This window comes from Spermophilus citellus, assembly GCF_964194105.1.
Source record: "Spermophilus citellus genome assembly, chromosome: 7".
Taxonomy (NCBI): domain Eukaryota; kingdom Metazoa; phylum Chordata; class Mammalia; order Rodentia; family Sciuridae; genus Spermophilus; species Spermophilus citellus.
In genome coordinates, this window is record NC_138188.1 from 32,904,033 (window position 1) to 32,923,891 (window position 19,859).

The 19,859-nt window shown below is 45.5% G+C and overlaps 1 protein-coding gene across 2 annotated transcripts in view; it reads left to right on the forward strand.

The window, feature by feature from the left end:
* The window catches only part of EPHB1 (EPH receptor B1), a 425,417-nt gene that overhangs the window by 318,916 nt on the left and 86,642 nt on the right, over positions 1 to 19,859 (forward strand). For both annotated transcript variants that reach the window (XM_081301892.1, XM_081301891.1), the window contains exon 6: positions 15,735 to 15,859. In XM_081301892.1, coding sequence (XP_081158018.1) covers positions 15,735 to 15,859 — 125 coding nt within the window. The remainder of the gene's footprint in view (positions 1 to 15,734; positions 15,860 to 19,859) is intronic.

A 19,859-nucleotide genomic window follows, 5' to 3' on the forward strand; every position in this document is an offset into this window, starting at 1 on the left:
ATGAGAGAGGTGCTACACAGCGCTAGGCGCAGAGCCTTGAAAAATGTTTGCCAGGTGGCTCCGGCCCCACAGACAAGCATTGTTACATTATGTAAGTGTTTGGCTCTGGTAATCAGAATGTGTCCTGGTGGTCCCCAGAGGGGACCATCCCAGATCAGCCAGGTGACCAGGTATCTGCCTCTGTGGTTCCTACAAGGAAAACGTCAGGAATGATGCTTAATATGATGCTATAAGCCCTGATCCCCACAGAGGAACACAGAGAGACCCTACCACTCTCAAAGAGGGCTGGTTGGTCTGTTTAAAGACTCTGACTTTGGAAATGCATCCATTTGCTCAACACAATCTTTTTGACAGCTTTTCAAGTGCTGCCTCAAGGGTACCTGCTTCTCAGGGGCTCTCATTCATAACAAATATTTATTGAGATGACCTGTGTGTTACGCATGGCTCCATATACCAGGAGCATAGTGGCAAACAAAGCAGACCAAAATCTGTCCCTTAGTGGAGCTCCCATTCTAGTCCATGGCACCCACTAAGACTGGGATCAGAAGCCCAAGCCAGTCACAGAGTGAATGGGGTCTCTGCTCGGATGTGACTCAAGGGGTCCCAGATGGTCAGCTTGGCTCTTAGGATCATACTATTCCAGAAGTTAGAAGTAACCACATGCAGTTGCTAGAGAGCCTTTCAGTCCTGGGTGGTTACTTCTCTGACCCCTCTTTAACTTGTTAATGCCGCAATCTGGCTGGGCACAATTCAGGAGCCACTTGTCAAAAGAAACGAACTTTATTTTTAGAACCACACAGGCCAAACCACACAGCTCCTCAGGAAAAACCCTCAGAGCCCAACTGCCACCACTGGCTTCCCACAAGCCTCTCCACCTCCCCCACTCCTCCTGCTCTTGAGGCTGATTGGCTGGGTCCCATGGGCAGAGCCAAAAAAAGTCCCCCAATGAGCAGCTCTGTGATCTGAAAGGCCGGGGAAACAGCCCAATGAGCATCACCGCAGAGGAGCCAATCAGTTGGCAGCTAGAAGTTTGCTGGGGCCGCTGTGAGCCAATCATCAGCTGGCAGCTGGAAGTTTGCTGGCAGCTGGAAGTTTGCTGGGGCCCCTTCAGCTATGGCTGTCAACATGTTGGAAGTCCCAATGGGGTTGTTATAACCCTCAATTGCAGAGGGGACACTGGTTGGATGAGGAAATGGTAGTCATTTGCCTGGGACCTTGGCAAGGAGAGTGGGAGGGAATGGGGTTCCTGTTGATCTTACCCCTCCACACTCCTGTGGCAAGTCAACTCCATGATCAGACCAGGCCTTCCAGAAGAGCTTGCCCTGAACCCATCTTATTGGTTACTGCACCCCAGCATCTAGCTAGATGCCTGAAACAGAAAGCCCTCAATAAATGTTCATTGAATGAGCTAATAAATTATTAACTAGTTGCACGAATGCATGCTCTTTCTGAAATTAATCCCGGCATCAGCAAATGGTGTCCTTTCTGTACATCATTGGGCATCTTTTGTTGCGGGGTTCTGTTGGAATTAAACTCCTACATTCTCCCAAGTATTGGTGAGGCCTGGGGCTTCCTGAGTGCACTATCTCCCCAAAATATGGCTTCATGGAAACCACTCTCCTCTGACCTGGCCTGAGCCCCACAGAAGGGGACCCAGCTGCTTGAGCCAGCACAGTCAGGGGTAGTTGGGATGGCATTCCAGTGCTGCTTTCTGTCTACCTGCGTGCCAGCTCCAGGCCTATCATTTACCCAGCACCATCCATGTTAAACAGGCAGGAGCACTGGGGGTTTTTGAATGCAGCAATTAACAAAACAGTAATCAAGCTAAGTGTTTAATTTCAGAAAATTAACATCTTCTCTGAGCGGATGTGAAAGATGGGGGAAAAGGTACATTAAAACATTCCGGGTAAATAAAGGCCATGCTGGACCACAAATATTTTCCAGCACAAGGCAGACTCTGTCAATTCCCCAGGCCTTGGGATCAGTTTTCTTCCAAGAGCCAAACTGCAGGATGGTGGCTATAGAATTGAGCCTTAGGATTTTAGCATGTCTTTTCTTTTCTTCCTTTTTTAATTTTTTTTTTTTGGGGGAGGACTAGGAATAGAGTAAATGCATTCTCCATTCAGAAGCATTTAGGAGAGGAAGACCCCAATCGTGTCCCCTGTGAGCATATCTGTCTATGGAAAATTCCCAACATGGTGCTATCCTTCTCCAAATTTCACCAGTTATAAGTGTGACACAATGCATTTTGGATGCGTGTGTAGGTCATATTTCTCCTGATAGATCTCCCCAGGGAAAGGACCACGTCCCTCTCTTCACAGTGACCCCTGGACCTCAGCACTGTGTCCTCTGCCTCCATGTCCTGGCTGGCATTACATCATGCCCACGGCCTGGAGCTGCCTCATAAACTAATTAGCTGGCATCTGCTTGCATGTGGGGAGGAAGCCTATAAGGGGTGGGCAGGCACAGGGCCAGGTGGAGATGAGGACAACAGGTTCCACCTTGTGTCTATTCCCTCAACTGATGATCTGGATGGGAGTGAGTGCCTGGGACACAGGATGGGGAAGGCAAGGAAAGTGGCTCTGTCCGAGGGACACTGTGAGGTCTGAGGCTCAGACAGGAAGCCGTGAGGCTCTGGGACAAGGTGCCATTGCAAAGCAGGGGAGCAGAGCTGTCAGGGTTGCGTTAAGCCTGGCATTGCCTGAGGAAGCCAAGGAAACTATGCACTTACGGAGCTGCAGGAACCCAGGGAGGAGACTGACTGACAATCTGCCTTAATGAGCACCTTTCCTTGAGGGGTCTTGCAAGCAGCTGACGTGGAGAACAAAGAAAGCAAAGCAGGAGAACCAGAGAAAGGTTTGCAGCTCCCAAGGAGACAACCCAGGGGCTCCCAGAAGTCTTCAGGGACGGCACCCAGAGAAGTTGGGTTCAGCTCTGCACAGAGCAATCTGGTGGGGATTTTGAGTACCCACTGAAAGGATTATTTATGCACTTGGATATTCAGGCTTCTGTTTTTCTCCTTGAAGTGGGAGATGAGGTTGCTTGCTGTGTGAAGGGGGTGGGTTGGGGTTCAAAGAGCGAGGAGCATGGGACAAGTTTGACATCACCATTCCACAGCGGAGACAGAATCAACCAGAGGAATCCAGTCTTTCCAGGAAGGGTGGAGAGCTCACTTGAGTTTGATGGTCACAGGATTTCAGAGCATGGCTTTCTCAGCAGTACATGGCTCCTGGCAATTAGGCTCTACAGGAAACGGATTATGGATCTGTCTTTGGTGGACTTTGGATAATTGTATGGTATGAAAAGATAGTGGCCCTCCATGCTGAGGGTATAGGGGGGCACTGTGAATTACATTAGGAAGGATAGGGATGAGAAGGGGCTGGTGCACTGGGAGGAACAGAGACCCACAGGGCTAGGTGGGGCCAACAGAAGGACCAACTCTGTGGCCATGGTGGGGAGTGGTGTGTCCCTGCACCACAGCCAGGTGGGGGCTCTGAGGAGGAGGAGCTGTGGCACAGGAGGCCATAAGACTTTGACCTCCAGGCCTGGGGGTGGATGGTCACAGTGACTGCAAGTACAGTGACATGGGTGTCCAGGTGGTTGTAGTGGGTGCCCCAGCTGCAGGGGAAGACATTAGGGGGTCACCAGGGCATGCATCCACTGTGCGGTGTGTCTTGCTCTATCCTGTGGCTTCCCCAGTGGGCCACTTTCCATGATCAAATATCAGACTCACCAAAGCTGCCAGAGCTATTGTCCCAAACCAAAAAAGGCTGAGAGGCCTGCAGGAGGCGGGTGAGCAGCAGGCCGCGGGTGACACATGGATCCTGATGATCTTGTCCTCAGCTGCCCTCATAGCACCCCAGGACACCTGCTCAGGACAGGCACCTCTTGACACGCAGCCCCCAATGCACATGCCCCTCAGTGGCCTCCCACAGTCCCGAGGTCACAGAGTTCAGGTTTGCTGTCATTTCCACACTAAATTCCCATTTCCTGAGACACCTTCTGGTTCCCGTAATAATGAAGAAGAGCTTCAGGAACATTCCAGGCTAGGGGGACCCAGGAGACAGAGGTGGGCAGCAGGATCACTGACCCCCTGCCTTCTTCTGACATAGTGTTCTGCATAATTCCCCCTCGGGTGGGACAGGTTGGTGGGGACTCTGGCTGACTTTCCTGAAGGCAAAGGGATCCTTAAGATTGTGCCTGTGTCCCTCTATCCCCATCCAGGGCATCCTCCAGGGCTCTGGAATTGCTGAGTGCAGTAGGAGGGGAGAGAGGACCCTCACTGGTCTTGGAAAGGAGGCTGGGCTATTTCTGGCCCTGCATTAACCTGCTGGGGACTTAAGGAAGTCCTTTACCGGCTCTTGCCTTCAGCACCCTAATCTGTAAATTGTTAAGAGTTGACAGAAAACTGAATGATCTCAAATGTCTTCTCAAAGCTTAACATTTCTGACCTCTAGATTTCTAGATGAACAGTTCCCACCCAAGCAGGCATTCGACTCAGGAGAAGAGCTAATTAAACACAGATGTCTGGAGCCACCCAGGTTCTGATTCAGTAAGAACTGGGTGGGACTCAAGATTCGGCATCTCTTACCAATTCCCAAGTGATGCTGATCTGGAAACACATTTTCAGAACTAGCAGAGTCAAGTGGATCTTGAGGAAGAACTCCCCACCCATCCACCCACACATACACATTGGAGATAATATCAGAAATGATGGACCCCTCCTCCTCCCCCCCCCACCTGCAACACACATAGACACACCCACTAAAGCCTAAGTGGGTGGGTTAATGAAGGAAGAAAATGTGGCTCCCAGCCTGGGTGGGGAGCTGAGACCCCAGTCTGAAGCCCTCACTTTCTCTCCCACTCACATCCCTTTGAGCCCCACCCTGTAATTCAGATGATATTCTTCTTTTATAAAATAGCATGGGATTGCAGCTGCACACCCAAAGAAGTCTCCTGTCCCCAGGTGCCTCGGAGGTAGGGGAGGGAGATGAAAGGAAGTGTCTGGGCCATCTCATGGCGCTGCACAGAGCAAAAGCAAACACAAAGTCAAAGTCCACAATGAAGGAAAACAAGGAGAAAAATAATTAATTCTGCTTTTGTATTCATACCCAGTCTCCAAACTAATTGCTTATTTGTTTAATCTACTTTGACCAGAAGTGTTACTGCACCAAAAATATTTAATGAGTCAGGCTTCCTAATGTAAAAATCCAAGCATATTTGTGCAATGAAATGCATTTTCATCGACAGAGGGAGAAGCTGTTATCTGAGCAGGACCTTCGCCGTAGAGCCTTTTCCTAGAATAGAAATGTCAGAGGAAACACAACTCATCTGTGTGCGTATTATACTTCTTTGTCATGGGCCTAAAGTCTTTAGCTGACATTTGGATACGAATTTTATTTCTTTCCTATGGTTATGTTTAACATGAGAGAAAATGTTGGCCAGTCACTCCCATTCCCTCACCCTCAATTCCACCACTCACACTTCTAGAAATCCACATGATTTAATCTCAGGCCTCAAAGGGACTCCTAAAGACTTCTAGAAGTTTTGGAATGTGTCTTCAAAACCCTACAGGGTCTCTGGAGATGTGAAGTGGATTGGCTTCTGGGTGCCAATCCCCACCTCTGATTCTTCCAGAGCATCTCTGAATTGTTCTGTTCACACTTTATCCTTTGAAGAAAGGATTCCATGGCTTAAAACTTAAAACAAACAACAATAACAACAACAAAAAAGAAAGTTTAGAAAACCATTGATGTTAGAGTAACAATTCAACCAAAACATCTCTGTGAGGTGGGATGGACCCAATTCCCAGGGGTCCTCACCTACACAGTGGAGTTTCCTGTCTTCGCTTCCTTGGAGCCCCCATAGTCAGAAATACTCCATATTCCTGCTGAATCACAGTCTGACTTCTCCCTCCCACCCCTTCCTCCTGTGCAGCCCAATATCTATGTTTAATAGACCTAAGCCATTTTCTGACCCCTTTTCCTCCTGAGATCTTTAGAGAAGAGACCAGCATGGTTAAACATTTAATCTATGCTGCTAACAAGTGGGAAGAATGTTAAAATTGGGTTTCCTGCCCTCAAGACTTTACTCCAGTGATGGAGATCAGGCATGAGCACCTGGAAAGTTAAATCCCAGTGTACTGTGTCCTAAGCTGTATGAGTATTTGTACTTCTCTGTCATCTCAATGACAAATGATAATACTCAATGAGAATTACAAGTCATAAGAACTTTTGAGTTGGGAGGTGAGAAGGGCCTGGCAAGGCTCAGCCAAGGGCAGGATTCCGATCCACCTGTGGCTTTGAAGGCCAGTGGGATTGTAAAGACAGGTAGACAGAGGGGGTGGTTCTGTGGACAGACATTGCAAAAGCTGAGCTCTCTTGGAACACGGTGAGTAGAGCAGTTAGATAAAAGCAGCACGTTCCTGAGCCTGCCACATAGTCTGTGCCTGCCACATTTTTAAATACCAAAGAGAGAGTTGGAACTTTTTCCAATGGGGATCCATTGAAGGTGTTTGAGCATCAGAGTAATGTGGGTAAAATCTATAGGTTTAGAAAGACTAACATGGCTACAGTGTAGTTTGAAGTGAAGAAGTCCAGGGGTAGACAAGAGAGCTGGGATAGTAAGGTGAGGTTTAAGGAGATCCAGGTGACAAGATCTTTGGGTGGGCCATGACATGTCTCTTCCCCTGAGTCACCAGATCTCCTTATCCTTAAGGATGAGGCACCCACCACTTACTTTCCAGATTACTTCTCAAACAAACCAGGTCATCTTGAGATGTCACAGGGAATCCCAGCCTCTTGTGGAGCACGTGCCCATCACTTCAGCCTCTAGAGCGTCTAGCTCTTTCTTGGCCTCCCTGTCTCCAAGCCTGTTCTTACCCATCATCTCCACCCTGTCTTGGAGTGGAGATGACGGGTATTTATGTATGTTTATTTATCCCCTCTAAGGTATTTATTAAATAACTACCCACGGCTGTCACTGGATTGTGTTTTCACAACACCTTGGGGAACTGTGCCCAGGGGTTGATTTGCATATTCGAACAGCGGTGGACCCAGAAGGAGAGAGTTTGGAGCCGTTGCTGAGTGGCTGCCTGACAGGTGGGATCTTGTGGGAAGGAACAATAGACCACACAGCGGCCTATGAAAAATTCATAACATAAGGATTAATATTCCTGTTTTGTAGTTGAAGAATTGGAGATCCAAAGAAATTAAGGGTTTGGGTGAACCTTAGCCCAAGGTCCTACAGTGAGCAGCAGGTGGCAGAGTCGGAATAGGAACACAGCATCCATGGGACTCTGAACATAACCCTTCTTCACTTTTGCTAATGCCAACTGCGCCGAGCTGGGGTCCTGGGCTCCTCACTACTCCTTGCCTCACCTGTTCTCCTCAGAACTATCGTCCATGGTATAGATTGCATGTGGTAAGTCCAGGAAAGATTTGGCTAGGAAATGCTATTCTAGATAGAAGAGCAGGAGTTGGCATTTCCCCTATGGTCTAGCAATCCCAATCCTAGGTATATCCCCAAGTGAAGGGCAAAACATAATGTCCACACAGAAACTTCTAGATGAATACTCACAGAAGCATTCTTCTTAATATCCAAGATATGGAAACAACCCAAATGGGCTTTTATCCTGGAAAACGCAAATGTCCATGGTGGGTAAAAGTAGTTACTAGCCCTCAGATATACATGGCTCAGGCTGCGGCTGTGCTGTCATTCTGTAGGGTCATTATGAAGACCCCCTAGATGAAATGGCCAGGAAAGTGGCCGCACCCTGCCCACCATGAATTATGCTTCTCTGTAAGGATCTCCTTGGCAATTCTGAATATGCAAGGCCCTCAGACTAGAGAGACTGTGACCTTCCAGGAGACTTGCCATGACTTTTGCCTAAGTTAGAAGGAACTCAGCTGTGTCCGAACCTCCTCCAGCCACGAGAGATGGACTCAGAGGAAGGCTGTCCCACCTTCAGAAGGATCACTGTTTTCCCTTTTAGATAAGGTTTGCTGAATCCCCAAATCCAAGCCTCACACTTTCATAACCTCTTTAAATATTTCACTCTAACAGAACAACTTGATCGTGAATTATATATTTGGGTTTTGCTATTATTTTTCTTTCACACTTCTTAGAAATACTTTTGATATCTTAATAAAACAAGGCATTAGGCTCACATGATTTATTAAATCTCCAAATGGATTAGGGCTAAAACTGTTGAAAGAATTATTTTGACCCAAAAATCAATTAAGAGATTATGAAGTACTTTCTAATAAGCAAAGATAATGCATTAGAACTTAGTGATTGTCCTAGGAAAAAAAAAAACTATTAACTCATTCTCACATTTTGGAATCTGATATGCTTAATGGTTGGGGGAAAGACCCCTATTAAATCAGGAAAACAAAATGAGTAAGAAGAAAACTTTGAACTTGACTGAGTCTATAACTAAATGAAAGGGTCCAGAAATGTATGGCCCATGGGAACCTGAGGTAGGATATAGCAAGGCATCTGTCCCTCCGGACTCCAGGGTCCAAATTCTACCTTCTGAGATAGAGTCATGTCACCATCCCAGACCCAGCTTGGGTGTCAAGGTTTGAAGTCCCCATGACCCCCTTCAGAGTCCTTTTTACGCATGGTGGGCTGGCTGGTGGCCTGCCAGGCCCCATCACTGATGCTACTGATCATGACGAGTGACCCGTGACTAATTTGAGTTGACAGTTGTTCCATGTCATCCCTGAGATCTTTCCAGACTAATAGCTGGGACCATTGTGGCTCTGTAGTTTATCCATATCTGACCTGTCAGTTCAGGTAAGAACATTCTGGGCACTCCCTCTGCTATTTGTGATATGCTACCTTGGATCTGTCTGCTTCTAAAGCAGTTTGGGAGTAAGATCTCTCCAAAGTCTTTGTGCACAAAAACAGAGCCAAATGACCTCCACCACCCAGCCTGCCCTTATTTCCTCTCCATCCCTGAGCTCTTGACAAATGATGTTTTAATTTAATTTCTGCTTCTGACATGTTTAAAGTGCCTCTTACTATTGGCTGTGGACTCTCTTAGTAGACACTCATGTCTCTGTCTTTGTTTGAACCCAGGATGATTTTTTTCCTTGGGGACTGACAGACAAATGTTTCTCTGAGTCCTAGTTTCCTCTTGAGTCAGTATCTCCATCTTTCTAAGAGGGGCAGGGCAATTGTGATTCAGTTTGCATGTACTGAACGCCTCCTTTTTAGGTCAAACATCTTTATTAAGCCTTCAGCACCTTCTTTCCAAATAGGTCCTAGACTAATTCTTCTAATGCTTTTTTCTTATCTTTTCCTCTTTGTTTTTTTTTACTTATGAATTCTTCATTTTCATTTCTTTTTCTTGGTAGAATGTTTAATTTATTCAGAAGATTTGTGTGTGATTTCAGCCATCCAATGAAACTACTCCTTCATCTGAGGATTGTGGAGAAGAGAGCACGGGCCAGAACTGACTGTGGAAATCAGTGTATTGGGGGTGTCCGGGGTGGGGGAGTGCCTCTTTGAATTAATATCCTTCCTCTTTCATCTACCTTAGTTTTGCTAGAAGTTGGTGTTCTGGTGAACACCTGAGCTCATTTTTATTATTTTCTGTTTTGTCTGAAGGTTTCATAGCACATAAAACATCAGATCTAACGGTGGTATTTGCCCTTGAAGAAGGAAAAACCAAATTCATCACTATGGGTGATTGCTGATGGCGTAGCACCGAACGTGAGCGGCCCCTCATTTCCAGGGAGGAAAAGAAATACTTTCTTGCTTTCGGTCATGTGCTCAATCCCACGGCAATCAAATTTTAAGACATTTAGAGTGACCTGTGTGAGGACACCCAGCCTTCCACAGGGACTGTAACCATCGTGTTAGCTCCATAAATCCCAGAGATGCAGACAGGGATGACCATCGCACTCTGGCAACTTCTCCTGGATCCACGCACGGCTAATTGGCTGCGGGGTGGTCCAGACCATCTGTAGAAGCAGGGGTGTTCCTCTCAATGGATTGCAGCTATTGATTGCCTCTGGACCCCTCTCCCCCATGATTGCCTCTTTATAGTCTGACCCCCACTAGACTTCAAGGACCTGGAAGACCAAGCTGTGCCTCTCTTACTTGTCCTTCTGTCCCCACTGATTAGAACAGGTCTGGCATGGCATTTGGCATTTCCATGGTGGCTTTCTGGGGAATGGAGGTGAGGAGAAGAACCATGCCCAGGAAAATTCTCAGGTTTGATCTTTCCAATATTTAGTAAATGATATTTCAGCGCTCCAGGCACAGGGATCCTGAAAACCTGCAAGGCCATGCCATGATTGGCAACCTGTAAGTTGTGCTTCTATGTAACCTGCAAGGGCAGCCCGGATGGTGGTGTGCAATGGGCAAGAGCAGGGTTATCAGGAGAATTTTATACATTCCCATCTTGGTGCTCACTGGGATCCTCAAATGATCCAGACTCCAGGAAACCTTGGACTGCCTTAGTCCTCTCCCATGCCCAGTGCATACAGGTCTTGGAAAGATGCTCATGTGCCATCTACGTGGTTAACCATGGAGCCTGTCGCTAAGTCTGGGCTCAGGTCCTAGTTTCATTTTACCTGGATTAGCATCAGCCTTTAACATTTTGTTCTCCCAGGGACACTTATTTCTCTGTGTTTCTAGGAACTCACCCTCCCCTAGCTTTTCTTCTTTCTTATTGGCCTTTCTCAGCACTCCCCTTTTTAAAAAATTTTATTTGTTCTTTTTTAGATATACATGACAGTAGAGTATATTTTGACACGTCAAACACCCATGGAGTATAACTTCCCAATTTTTTGGTTGTTCATGATGTAGAGTTACACTGGTCATGTGTTCATATGCGAACATAGCAAAGTTATGTCCACTTCATTCTACTGTCTTTCCTATTCCCATTCCCCCCTCTCTTCCCTTTATTCCCCTTTGTCTAATCCCGTTAATTTCTATTCTTCCCTCCCCTGTTTATTTTTTTGTTAGCAGCTGCATATTAGAGAGGACATTTGGCCTTTGGTCTTTTGAGATTAGCTTTTTTTCACTTAGCATGATAGTTTCCAGTTCCATCCATTTAATAACAAATATTCCATTGTGTATACATACCACATTTTCTTTATCCATTCATCTGTTGAAAGGCACCTAGGTTGGTGCCACAGCTTGGCTTTTATGAATTGAACTACTATACACATTGATGTGGCAGCATCACTGTAATATGATGATTTTAAACTGAGGAGTGGGATAACTGTGTCAAATGGTGGTTCCATTCCAAGTTTTCTGAGGAATTTCTATACTGCTTTCCAGAGTGGTTGCACCAATTTGCAGTCCCACCAAGCAATGTATGAGTGTGCCTTTTTCCCCACATCCTTGCCACACTTATTGTTACTGGTATTCTTGATAATTGTCTCAGGCCCCTTTGCTGATTTCTTCTATCTCCTGCATCTCAGAGCATCTTAGAGCATTCCACTTGTTCTCTTTGTGGTCTGTCAATACTACTGCTTTTGGTATCTTTTATATCTTCAGTCTGGACCTTACACCTACTCAACATCTTCCCAGAGACACATGGACAGCTCAAACCCATGGGTCCAATGAGGAGCACCTGCTCTTTCCTCCAAACTGCTTCTATGAGTGTTTTCCCTTCCTAATTAAAGGGAGCCCTGTTGTTCTAGTTGTTCAAAACAGAAGCCATGCAGTCATTTGGACTCTTCCATTTCTTTCACATCCCATATCAATGGAGATAGTCTAAATACTGATGCTTCTTAAATTACATTGCAATAACCATCATATATTGAAAATGTCATAAAATTGCATCTATCAAACATAACCTACTGAACATACATGGTTTTGCCCAGCCTGAATTAAACATTGACATCAGCCTGTAGTTGAGCAAATCATCTAGCCCAAAGAAATATTTTATTTTGTTATTGTTTTGGTCTCAACCATAATTTTATTTATTTATTTATTTTTAAAAATTTGTTCTTTTTGGATATATATGACATTAAGGTGTATTTTGACATTATACTTGCATGGAGCATAACTTATTCTAATTAGGATCCCATTATCGTTGTCTGTGATGAAGATTTCCACTGGTCGCGTATTCACCTATGAACATAGGAAAGTTCTGTCCAATTCATTTTACTGCCAAAGTCTATTTTATAATAAAGTATTGAATATTTCATAATTTATTAGATTTAGTGAATACCTGTAATCCAAAAAATACTAGCAACGTAGTGCACCATGGGATACGGGGTTGCTTACCCTCAAGTTTGCACGGCTGACTGGTAGCTGTGGCTTGCAGCCCCTGCCAGCATTGAGGGAATATTGTACGCCCCATTATGAGGCTGGGAAAAGAGCAAAATTCAAAATTAGAGGTGCAGGTTCTACTGAACACATATCACTTTGGCAGAATGATAAAGTAAAAAAAAATCTAACTGTCCTTAAGTCTGGCTATCCAGGGTCCGACCACCTACCTCCATTGCTCAGCGTCTGTCCAAGTAACCACGGTCTCTCCCAGCCATGGCTCTAGGATGAACGGCAGGTCCTCCTGATTTTACATGGCCCTGCAATCTACTTGCCACACAACAGAAGGTGACACAATGAGCACATATGTCATGCTGTGTCACTGGGCAGGGACACCCTCCTGTGGCTCCTGTTCACTCAGAGTAGAAGCCAAAGGGGTCCAAAAGCCATTGGGTCTCCTCTCTGCTCCAGTCCCACTGGCTCTTCAGTGCTCCCAGGTCAGACCCTCTGCTCGGCTGTCCCCTCTTAAATGCTGTTCCCTAGAGATCCTCTGCCTCCCTCCCTCACCTCCTCTACCCTGTGCTCCTGCATCTGCTTCCCCGGGAGGCCCTCGCTGCCCACACGCTTCCCACACTGCGGCAGGCAGTCTGAGTCCCTCCTTCTGCCCCTTTCCCTGTTGTCTGTACCATCTTTTAACATTCCTTGTGATTTATTTATTACTTCTAGCCTCTGAATCTCTTCATTGAAAAGTAAGCTCTAGAATGGGTGCAGTGGTGCCCACCTGGAATCCCAGCAGCCTGGGAGTCTGAGGCAGGAGGATCACAAGTCCAAAGCCAGCCTCAGCAATTTAGTGAGTCCCTAAAACATTTAGCAAGACCCTATCTCAAAATAAAAAAAAAATAAAAAGGGCTGGGAATGTGGCTCAGTAGTTAAGCGTCCCTTAACCACTGAGTATCAAAAAAGAAAAAAAGAAAGTTCTAAGAATGTAAGAAATTGTATTTTCCCACGGTGATCTCTCTAGAATCTAGAATGGTGCCTGGCATTGTGGTAAATGCTCAATAACTATTTAAAGAATTAAGCTGGGCCATACTATCAAGTTGGAAGGAAGAGAAAATGTGTCTCTGGTGAATGAATCAGGATCAAAAATTGTTTCAACTTTCTAAATTAATAGGCCAAATTTGACATCATGAAGGGTAAAGAGATACAGGTAAATTCCCAGAGCTGAAAGCCAACCCTACAAACAAAAGATGTGAACATACCAGAGGGAAACCTAAAGTTCATTTGTGAACTGTGAATTCAGAATTGAACGGCAGGGACATGTTTTTGATCCAAAGGTGAATGGTCACATAGCAGATGTAGAGTACACGGGTCCTGGTGGTACGTGTTTTACCCTGTCTTTGTAGCTCAAACAGTGAGGAGAGAATTGGGTTCATCTCTGGGTCTCACGCCTAAGGCGAGATTTAAATAACCTGGGTCCCCATTTGTAAAAGATCTACCTTGGGTAGCATGTTCTTTTAATGGAGGAAAAAAAAAATGTTTCTAGCACCTGGCTATTCTTTTAAGCAAAAAAAAAAAAAAAAAAAAAAAAAAAAAAAACCCTCAGGGATGATCTAACTAGTTTGACAGACAAGCCAGTCTGTGGAAGAGGGAACATGCCATATTACCTTGGTTGGCAGAGCTGAGACCAGTGGGAAGAAGACAAATTTCAGATAAGGCTAAGGAAGGTATGTAAATTGGTGAGAGTTAGAGAAGTCTAGAGCAACAGCTCCCGGAGGCAGCCAAGGCTTCCATCCCTGGGTACACAGCAGGCGCTTGGCAGCAAATATTTGACAGGGAAATTGTAGGGGGATTCAAGACAACATGAATTCGGGTCCTGCAGGAGCCAGACAGCAGGAAGAGTTTAGACATGCAAGAGGTTTATTGGGGGACATGTGACAGGAGCCAGAGGAGGGTGGGAGCATTATCCGGCCACTGTGAAGGTCTGATCCCCTCAAGGAGAGCGGGAAGGAAGGGGGATTGGGTGGGGAGAAGCTTACACTGCGGTGCTACTCCTAGGAAGCATTGGTAAGGTCTATGGAGAGTTCTTGAGCCACAGTTGCCCTACAGAATCGTCCCGTATTTTTCAGAGAAGGGCCTGCTACTCTCAGTCACTGGCTGGGAGCAGCCTGTGGGAAGCAGACCTATGTATAAATGTGGTGATAGATTTCAGAGAACTTCACTTATAGGCACTTACACCCCTGGGGGTAGGAGCTCTTGAAAGGCGTATTTTCTTGGCACACATGCCCTCTCTATTGAGAGTTGAGCAAACTGACCTTCACAGTCCCGGATGACCTTCTGCTTCCAAGGCCTCATCCCATCACTTCTTGCTTCTGACTGGGAGCACCTCCAGAACACATGATCTGTGTCCCCTCCCCCAGCCCAGGCTGTGCATACAGTTGGCACACACGGAGGGTCCAAGAAGTGGAGACGGCTACATGCAGCCTCCCTGTGATCCACTAGCTGTGCCCTGTAATTGCAGGTCTTAGTGGGAATCTATTAACTTAAATTGAGGATAGTAAATGTCACTCAGCCACAGTCCCCAGAGAAACCCTTGTACAGTGGAGTTTGAGTGAGAAAACGACCTTCATCACTGCAGAAGTGCCAGGACTAAAGGGAACAGCCCCTGAGCAGAGCACAGACTGAAGCTCCATCCATTACTCGCCTCTTCCCCTAGAAAGACAGCCCTCGTTTATCATTTCCAGACTGTTTTCATTTTACTTACACCGTGTGGGAAATGTTGAATTGGGCAATAAATGTTATTTCTAAACAGAGATTTTTCTAATCAACTTTGCAGATTTTGGAATTATGATCTTGTTTCCAAATGTTTGGTTTGTGGATTGTTTCTTCATTTGTATTCGTGAGCTCCTGATTGCAAATGTCCTCATTCAGAAAACTCTCGACAGTACCTCTGTTGTTGGTCCATGTTTGTGTCTTCTTAAAGGATGGCTCTTCACTTCCTTTGGAAATAACAGTACAATCATACATGCAATACCAGAAAAAAAATATTGGCTGGAATGTTCTTTCTGTTGCGCAGTAATTCTGTACTGACCAGTTTTACTTTCTCGATATCCTCTCTTGCCCCCAAGATCTCCTCTGCAATTGCTCAGCCCATTATTTCATGACTGAGGTTCCTTCAACATCTTCTGCTCAAAAAATATTTCATCGTTTCTCATTTCCTTCTGTCTTTTTCTCTCACTGCTCCAACCCTCTCTTGTTTGGGACAAGCCTTTGTTCTCTCTGCCATGAAAATCCCACATCCATTCCAGTCCCTGCCTACCCATGCTTTCCTCTGCTAAGTGATCACCTGACTCTCCTCCATCATCCTAATCTATCCATAGGACCAGCTCAGCTGATGGGAAAGAAAAGGCAGAGTTCAAACCCAATGACTGACCCCTGAAAGACAGCACTTCTCCTGTTATCAAGCCTATGTTCAGCTCCCCTGTCTCTTCCTCTCTCCACAGCCCCCTCCACTGTTCCCATCATGCACCAGGTCAGTGCCACCATGAGGAGTATCACCTTGTCATGGCCACAGCCAGAGCAGCCCAATGGCATCATCCTAGACTATGAGATCCGGTACTACGAGAAGGTAAGCCAGCCCTGCGTGCAGGCATGCAGGATCAGGGCCAGCCACTGTTCCATGGGTGGTGTCTGGCTGAGGGCACCAGAACAAGGCTGGAGGGGATCTGAAAGGAGGGAGGAATATGGTGACTGAGGTCAGAAGTTAGCCAGATCTGCCCTGGCAAAGCCTCTGAAGCCCAGGCCCTCTCCACCGACTAAATAGAGACCACACTGCAGTCTGGGCTGTTACCTGGGCTGGACAGAGCAGGACCAGACCCCTCTTCCAATCACATGTTCACTTCCAATCATGTGATCTGATGCAAATGCTGCAAAACAGTTCCATTATCTGAACCTTCAGAGGATAATTGGTTTTGTAGAGCTCTGGTTGCCAAAGTTTTTGATGATGATGTGCCTCTAATATAAGTTTGTCTATTTATAAATTATATGCCTATGCCAGCACATTAATATATTTGTAGAGGTATAAAAACCTTTAAAAGGATGAGATTAAAGTTAAGAGAAATAGAAAGTTATGTGTTCTTTTCCTCAACTGCTCTTTAGCACCTGCTGCTGGAGCTACAGCAGAGCATGGTGCTGCCAAGGAACGGGGTGGGGGTGGCCCTGAGGGTTGGTCCCTGACTGATGGGCCAAGGGATCAGGGCCTCCCTTTCAGCCTGGTGAACTGCAGCAGGTGCAGAGCTCACAGGAGACCACAGTGCCTTCTCCACCAACTCAACCCAATGCTTGTCAAACACCAGATTTTCATTCATTTTGTTGTTGTTGTTGTTGTTCAAGAAGTATTTATTGATCACCTACTCTATTTGACAGGTACTATCCTAAAATAGATTAGTGATCAAATTCGATTAGTGGACAAAGATTCTGGCCCTCAGGGGGATTCCTTTTCAATAGAGGTAGACAGAAAATGAACAATGAGCATGAGTAGTATAAAATAAAAAGTTAGGGCAGAGTAAATGGGATCAGGAAGGTCAGGCTTGGGAGAGGAGTAGATTACAGAAGTAAATAGAATGGTAAAGGGAGGTCTCTTGGAGAAAATAAGATCTGAGTGAAGATCTGAAGAAAAGAAGGTTGTTGTAAAGAGTTATCTAGGAGAGGAAGAGGCAATAGATTGTGCAAAGGTCCTGAGGCAATATTATGCCTGGTGATTCACTGAGCAGGAAAGAAACCAGCATTCCCAGAATGAGGCAAGCAATGGGGAATTAGGACACATGAGGGAGTTTACCAGGGGATGTAATCTTGTTCATCCTTAGATAATTGAGTGATCTGGGGAGATATAGCAAGCAGGTTTAGGAGCAGAAGAGGAAGAAGATCTGCCTTACATTTTGAACATTATTCAGACTGCCCCCATTGAAATAGGACTGCTAAATTTAGAACCATCTATACGGAAGATGAATCCAACAAGTTGGATTTGGGGTGTGGGACTGTTTTGGCTGAGCTACTGAAAGGATGTAGCCACCATTGACTGAGAGGGGGAAGGGCTGTGGATAGAGCATATTGGGGGTGAAAAAAAAGGAACTGGAAGTTCAGCTCTGCTCTAAATTTCCAGTAAGAGAGTCAAGTAGACAGTGGAATAGGTAGTTACCTGTACCTTTCTGGAGTTTAAGGTGGGGACCAGGATGAAGAGGTCCATCTGGGATGTCAGAGTGGATGATATGAAAGTCTGGGTGAGGCCATCCAGTGGCTCAGTGATAAGAAGAGGATCAAGTGGGGGCTGGGGTTGTGGCCAGAGGTAGAGCACTCACCTCGAATGTGTGAGGCACTGGCTTTGATCCTCAGCACCACATAAAAATAAAATAAAGGTATTGTGTCCACCTATAACTAAAAACAAATAAATAAATACTTTAAAAAAGAAGAGGATCAAGGGCAGAGACTAACACCACTGTCTCTGGTCACCATGTTGAATAGGGGACTGCACCAGCTTCCAGTGTCCTTCACAACTAACCAGCCGTGCAGCGATGGACACATTCCTTAACCATTATAGATCATGGTTTGCACGTTGTGCAATGACTTACCTCCTGAAAGTGGGGGTCCAGTGGATCACCAAGCTAGTCTGCGAGAAGGTGTACCACCCTTTCGCCAGTAGAGTCGTACTTGCAAGCCAGACAGAGGTGTAGACAGTTCTGCTCTCTTTAGGGAATATGGGATTGTTTTATGCAAATAATTCAGTGAATTGGGGCTAATTTAAACCATCTGGACTTATAAGCACCCATTATGTATCATCTACTGTAATTGTGGGGGGGGGCTCTTATTTGCTCAATAGTTTTTGAAAGTTAATAAAATAAATGTTGACTCACCAACATATGTTGGACCAATCCATTTGAACCTGTTAATCGCATGAACCAGCTGTTCCTATGAATGTGGACCTAACAGTTCCAGAGTGCACGGTCTGTGGCATGATGTCAGAGTCTCTGGCAAGGACCACCCGTCCTCCTTACCCCACACATGAACTTGCAGCCCTATTGAAGGAACAGCTCAGCTCAAAATAATAATAATAATAATATTTTCCCTAATGTGCACCATTTGAGTGTCAGGGGTTTTATGAGCAGTATCTTTCCTCTCATACCCCAGGACAGTAAGGGTTAGTATAATTGCTACAAGTAAAGAAACAGATGCATAAAGAAGTTCATAAAACACAACAACAATCTTGTTCACAGTCACAGAGCCGGAAAGCAAGAGGGAGTCCTTGGTCCTCAGCAGGTGACAATATTGGGAAGGAGCTGAATGTACTGGAGACCATCTACACCTCCTCCTCCTCCACCGCCTTCCTCCTTCTCTTCCACCTTCTAACATGCTGTACCCAGGGCAGTCCCTTCCATAGGCAGCTAGGAAAGGGTAAAGGGCTTAATGACAGGCCTAGGATCAAAGCCACGAGGCTCATGCCTGGGTGCCTTGGCCTTGTGCTCCCCAATCCAGCCCAACCCAAGCTCCTCCGCTGCCTTTTCCTTTATAATTTAAACCTCCTCCCTTGAAAGATAGCAGTTAACCTTGACTTCTTATGCTACAAGAGAAACATATTCTCCCATCTTAGGCTAGTTCCTGGCTTCTCATTAATTTATACCAATTATTAACAGACACACACATAGCAACTCAATGCCCGAGGCAACTTGCACATCTCAATGAAGCATATTATTGTCCTCATCCCAGAGGATAGAGAGATTTCCTTGGGAATGGAGGAGATTCTCTGCCCAAGCATTGGTTACCGTTCAGTATCTTACTGAAGACCTCCCACTTATAAAAGTGCCCCACTATCAAATCCATTAAGTTGCCCTGACCATTTCCGATACGACTAAAGCAAAAGACATTAGCCTGTGAGGGCATTTTGATATAATGACCGCAATGATAATTCATTATATACTGAGTACCTATTATGCTCCAGACATACGCAGAGATCTTATTCCTGATCCTTAAAAGGAAAAAAAAAAGAAATATACTAAAAAATCAGATAATAACCAATTTCTAGATGATGAGACTAAGTCACAGAAAGGTTAAACAACTTAGCCATGACCACACAGGTCACAGCTAAGAAGTCACAAAACCAGAACTGTAGACATTTTTATGAGATTTCAAAGACAGAAACTTCTGACTGAGCTCAGTAAGGGGGTGGATGCAATCGCCATTGATGCCGAATGTCTTTAAATTAGTGAAGCCCCTGAAATAAGAGATGGTGTCTTAATATTAAATACAAATATTGGAATCAGATATACCTGTCTGCTCTACATGATCCTGGAATATTGAATAGAATCTTTAGAAAATGTAAACACAAGTAGAATTCAGCCCAGTAGATTCCTGTATTCATTCCAAAGAAGAGACACTCATCCTCCCTCCATCCTATGCCACTTCTTCTCCCCCCACGGATGTTATGTCCCCTTCATCTAAACCAGGAGGCATTGGCGCAAGAGTGTGGTCATAGCTAATGTCAATAGAAGGGCATGGCTGGGTTCCAATGGAGCTGTATTCATAACATAGGCAAGTTGGCCCATGAGTGGTAGCCTTGCGACCTCTGAAGACCCTCT